The 4,599-nt window shown below is 39.4% G+C and overlaps 2 protein-coding genes across 2 annotated transcripts in view; both read left to right on the top strand.

Annotated features, from left to right (window-relative positions):
* Positions 1–2,332: 2,332 nt before the first annotated feature.
* On the top strand, positions 2,333–4,014 carry hoxa2b (homeobox A2b). Its single transcript, XM_016482260.1, has 2 exons — positions 2,333–2,716; positions 3,284–4,014. The coding sequence occupies exons 1-2, from the start codon at positions 2,353–2,355 to the stop codon at positions 4,012–4,014; spliced, it is 1,095 nt and encodes a 364-aa protein (XP_016337746.1). The 5' UTR covers positions 2,333–2,352.
* A 48-nt stretch (positions 4,015–4,062) lies between these two features.
* Positions 4,063–4,599, top strand: part of LOC107685584 (homeobox protein Hox-A2b-like) — a 1,158-nt gene continuing 621 nt past the window's right edge. Inside the window, exon 1 of the mRNA XM_016482231.1 lies at positions 4,063–4,069. Coding sequence (XP_016337717.1) covers positions 4,063–4,069 — 7 coding nt within the window. The remainder of the gene's footprint in view (positions 4,070–4,599) is intronic.

Here is a 4,599-nt window from a genome sequence, read left to right as displayed (position 1 = left end):
GCATTCATTATTTATTCTAACAGACGGTCAGCGGGTCTGTCCATCGAGCCAGACATATCCAAAAAGACATGGTGCTGGAACATACTCAGCACGTGGACAAAAATGATGCAAACTGCCAAATAATTAAAGAATTATTAAATATCTATATCTTAAAAAACACACACACTTAGTTTTTAATTAAAACACTTAATTGTTTTATAGATTTGTCCTTCGAGAAACCTCGGCTTTAAAAATGCAATAAACCGTTTCTTATTAGTATTTTAATGCCAGTCATAAACACATAAAAGTGTTGTTTTTCAATTGCACACTGATGCATTTATTCGACATACATTACATTAAGGTAACTCACAGTCAACAACAAACTCTCGACCTTGAGAATTTTACCTAACCAAATAGAAAAAATAATGTGTTGTAAAGCCTTAGATTAAATTTTTTTTTTTAAATTAATTTCAAATTTTACAAATATCAAAACACATTTCCGATAATACATTACAAGCACATAAACTTACATACAGTATTCATGTACATGCATTAATAGATTTGCAAAGACATGAAATTTATAGTTCGATTGCCAATTTGCAAAAACAAACAAAAACAGGCTTTTTTCATTCAAAGCACGGCAATATATTTTGATACTCACATATCCATTCTGTCAGGTCTATCTAATGAGAATAAATTCAATACATTGTAAATATGAATTAATATTTCAACAGACAGATTAACATTTAATCAATATGACAATTAACAGTATCCGTAAAGATACATCCTTGATAAATTTCGATGTTTAGCTCGTGGGAAACGACGAAGATTTTTCGTTCTTAGTGGAAATGTGTAGGAAGAAGTGGGTATTTTTGAAGAATGCCGACACCCACGTTCATCTACACACAATAGCTCCTGTGTAGCTGCAAAAACACATGGTTTCTCTTACAATCAATATGTAATCCTATTCATTCCCAAACCTTCGATAAAGGCTGACTTTCCAAAATCGAAAATATAAAACGAACGATTTTTTTGGTCCGAAATATGCTGATCCATTCGAAGAACAACCGGTTTGAAATTACGATCAAGGTCAATCCTTTAATCGGAAAATATCACTTTTTAACATTTAATTTATAGAATGGGAAACTCTCAACCGTGAGTACTACGCTGTTCTCTTCTTCCTGGCCACATATGATCTAAGGGAGTGTTAGATGGTTTAAATGTGTTCTTAGGGCACTAAGCTGTCAGACCTTTTGGCGTGTAAGATTGATAGCGTGCAGGCTTCCAGGGCTCTTTGTTTGGAATATAAGCAATAAAGTGCTCGAGGCCTACACCTACTTAGCTAAAGACTTCTGAGGACAACATAGAAGACACATTCTTGAACGTAAAAGACTAATGAATGTACACTTTTATTTTATATTAATAACTTTTGTGTATGTGTTGTCTGTCTGTGAGCCGGTTTAGAGTCGCTCAAACAAATTGTGAAGATCAATTCAGGTAAAATGTGTAGTGTGTTATTATTTACATAATACACTGAATGTATACAATTATACGTTTTATTTTCACAAATTCTGCACTGAATATCAATTATGTTCATCGCACTATTAGTAGAAGAATGTAACCTGAAACAAATTCTGAATTTATATAGTTTCAAAGCTACAGTAATTAAAAAAGGACTGCAATATATCTTAAACTAAAACAACACTAATGCACATGCAAGCGTAATGCGTCAGCGCGCGAGTATATACGCGGGCGCGTCGGGGCTTTCAAACTATTTGTCTGCGCGCAATGTGTGCGCGCGTACTGTCTCGCGCGCTTTTGCTCGTGCATTGGCAAATGAGAGCGCGCATTCTCTAAGAAAGTAGTAAAACCCAGACTCAGGAATAATGGGTTTCCTCGATCGTGGCTATTGGTGTGTTTATGTGTCCAGTTGATGTGTTGGGGGATCTACAGCCGAGGGCCGGTCAAACAATAAAGGGAGAACAGCAGACGGACTCACTGTCACTCTCACTGTTTCAGGTACTGGCTATACTTACAATCTACGGAGCAGTGGGCAAACTGACCATAAATGCGTAAATAAACTAGCCCGTCCCAGAGAGTGAGGCGTTCCTCTCGGACTTTTTTCGATCAATCACACAGACAGTGGCTTCTTTTGATTAAACCCCAAATTGTCATTGGACAGAGGTAATCATGTGACAAGCAATACGGTCCAATTTCAACCTTGTCTCCATGAAAGCAATAGTTTAATGGCACCGCGGTCCCCATACGGCCGTAATCAGCTAAATAGTTTTTTTTTTAACCCGGCACGATATTTCATTTTATCTTCCTTGGGTCACAAATTTGTGAGCGGCGAATTTGGAAGACTTGGAGGAGATGAATTACGAATTCGAGCGAGAGACGGGTTTTATCAATAGTCAGCCGTCGCTCGCTGAGTGCCTGACATCTTTTCCCCCTGTCGGTGATGCATTTCAAAGTTCATCAATCAAGAGCTCGACGCTTCCACACTCGACACTGATTCCTCCTCCTTTTGAGCAGACCATTCCAAGTCTGAACCCCGGCAGCCACCCTCGCCACAGCCGGCCCAAGCAGAACCCTAATGGCTCATGCCCGCTGCCTGCCGCATCCTTACCCCCAGAGTACCCTTGGATGAAGGAGAAAAAAGCATCCAAAAAAAACCAGACAACTTCGACAGCAACAACCACCACCGACCCTGGTCCACTATACTTCTCCCCTCAAGGTATTTGGATTAATTTGATTGTTTTATAGTTTATTTTAAACGAAATGCAAATTCTTCTTTTTGTTATTATTATTATTAATTTCGATAGCTGTGTTGCGCAAGGCCATGCTGCTTGAAAGTGCAAGATAGTTTGTTATCCTCATGGGTCATGTGAACTTAATGCGAACAAGTTAATTGCTAGTTTTTGGATGCGGAGGATCTATCCTGAACAACTCCTAAACTCTGTGTTAGCTACTTGTAGTGTAGGGCATGAATTTTAATATTTGACAGTAATGAAGAATGATAGATTGCCATTACTCAACTCGGCAGCTGGCGTGTTCATTAATCTTCACTCGGACCTCTCCGCACTCACACCAGACACATCAGTATATTCTGGCATAGGGGATGAGGACACAAATTATTCAAGTGCCGTGGCTCCATTCCCACAAACAATTTATGCTTCCTGAGAAACGCAATATATTTGACAAGTTTGTGGGTTCAGCTTTAAGCCCCACAGCGGCGTTGTAAAAATCAAGAGTTATAATTAGTGGCGTATCAATAATGTATAACGCTGTGATCCCTTCATAGGCTCGCCCGAAATTTCTGATGGTGGCAATGGGGCAACTCGCCGACTAAGAACGGCGTACACCAACACGCAGCTGCTGGAGTTGGAGAAGGAGTTCCACTTCAACAAGTATCTCTGCCGGCCAAGGCGTGTGGAAATCGCCGCTCTGCTGGACCTCACCGAGCGGCAAGTCAAAGTTTGGTTTCAAAACCGGAGAATGAAACACAAACGGCAAACGCAGTGTAAAGAGAACCATCACGGCGATGGAAAACCACCGAGCATGGAGGAGGCAGGCGGACGGGGTGATGGGAAATCTTTTTTCGAACAAGTGGCAAACAATGTATCAGGGGCGCTTTTGGAAAGAGAAGGTTATCCATTTCAGCAGAATACCTTAACTTCTCAACAGTCACAGAATGGACACAATAGTGATTCCCAAAGCGCAACTGTCTCGCCTTTAGGTAGCAATGACAAACATCTGAAACATTTTCCCAACCCGTCACCCACTGTTCCTATCTGCGCCTCAACAATGGCCCCGGACTGTGCATCTGCTCAGGACAATGGCAGTCCCTCGGCCCTGGACGTCTCTTTACAGGACTTCAACGTTTTCTCCAATGATTCCTGCTTACACCTCTCAGATGCCGTGTCCCCAAGCTTGTCAGAATCTGTAGACAGCCCCATTGGTTTATCTACGGAGGCCTTTGATTTCTTCTCCGAGACGCTTACAACAATCGACCTGCAACACTTGAGCTACTAACTCTAACTGAAGTTTCATTATAGGGACGTCAATATCGTTCTCACATTGATGGTCTGTGTGTTTAATTGTGACTTTAAAAATAGGCCTAGACCATTAATCAATGAGGTAAGTTTTTCAAAAATCGAGTGATAAGTTTTGTTTACAGAGAAAATATGGCAGGAAAAAAAGTGATATTTTTCACGTTATATTTTTGTACCGTTCGCCGGCAAAGCGCCATATTTTCATAGAATAAATTTGTACTTGTTATTGAAAATAACAGCGGTGTTATTTATTTCTTCAATATTCAGATTAAGAAATAAGAGGTTACTATTAAACGAGGTATAAGATTCAAAGTATATTACAATCCTATTTTGCTTATTTGTTATGATAGTGTATTTACCTGTTTTATGAGGATTAATGATTTTTATTATAATTTTTCGAGAGACAAAATTAGATATTTACAAGGCTGCCAAATGTACGTTTATAATCGCTAATCAAAACTAATATCAGTTATCCCGAAAACTATTTGTGCGCAAAATTAACACGCAGTTAGGTAGGCCTATGTAATTGCGTGTTACATTCTTTTTATTAATCTTTGTTAATTTC

This window comes from Sinocyclocheilus anshuiensis, unplaced genomic scaffold, assembly GCF_001515605.1.
Source record: "Sinocyclocheilus anshuiensis isolate Anshui unplaced genomic scaffold, SAMN03320099.WGS_v1.1 scaffold185, whole genome shotgun sequence".
NCBI classification, from domain to species: Eukaryota; Metazoa; Chordata; class Actinopteri; order Cypriniformes; family Cyprinidae; genus Sinocyclocheilus; species Sinocyclocheilus anshuiensis.
This window is presented reverse-complemented; position numbering and strand designations above follow the sequence as displayed.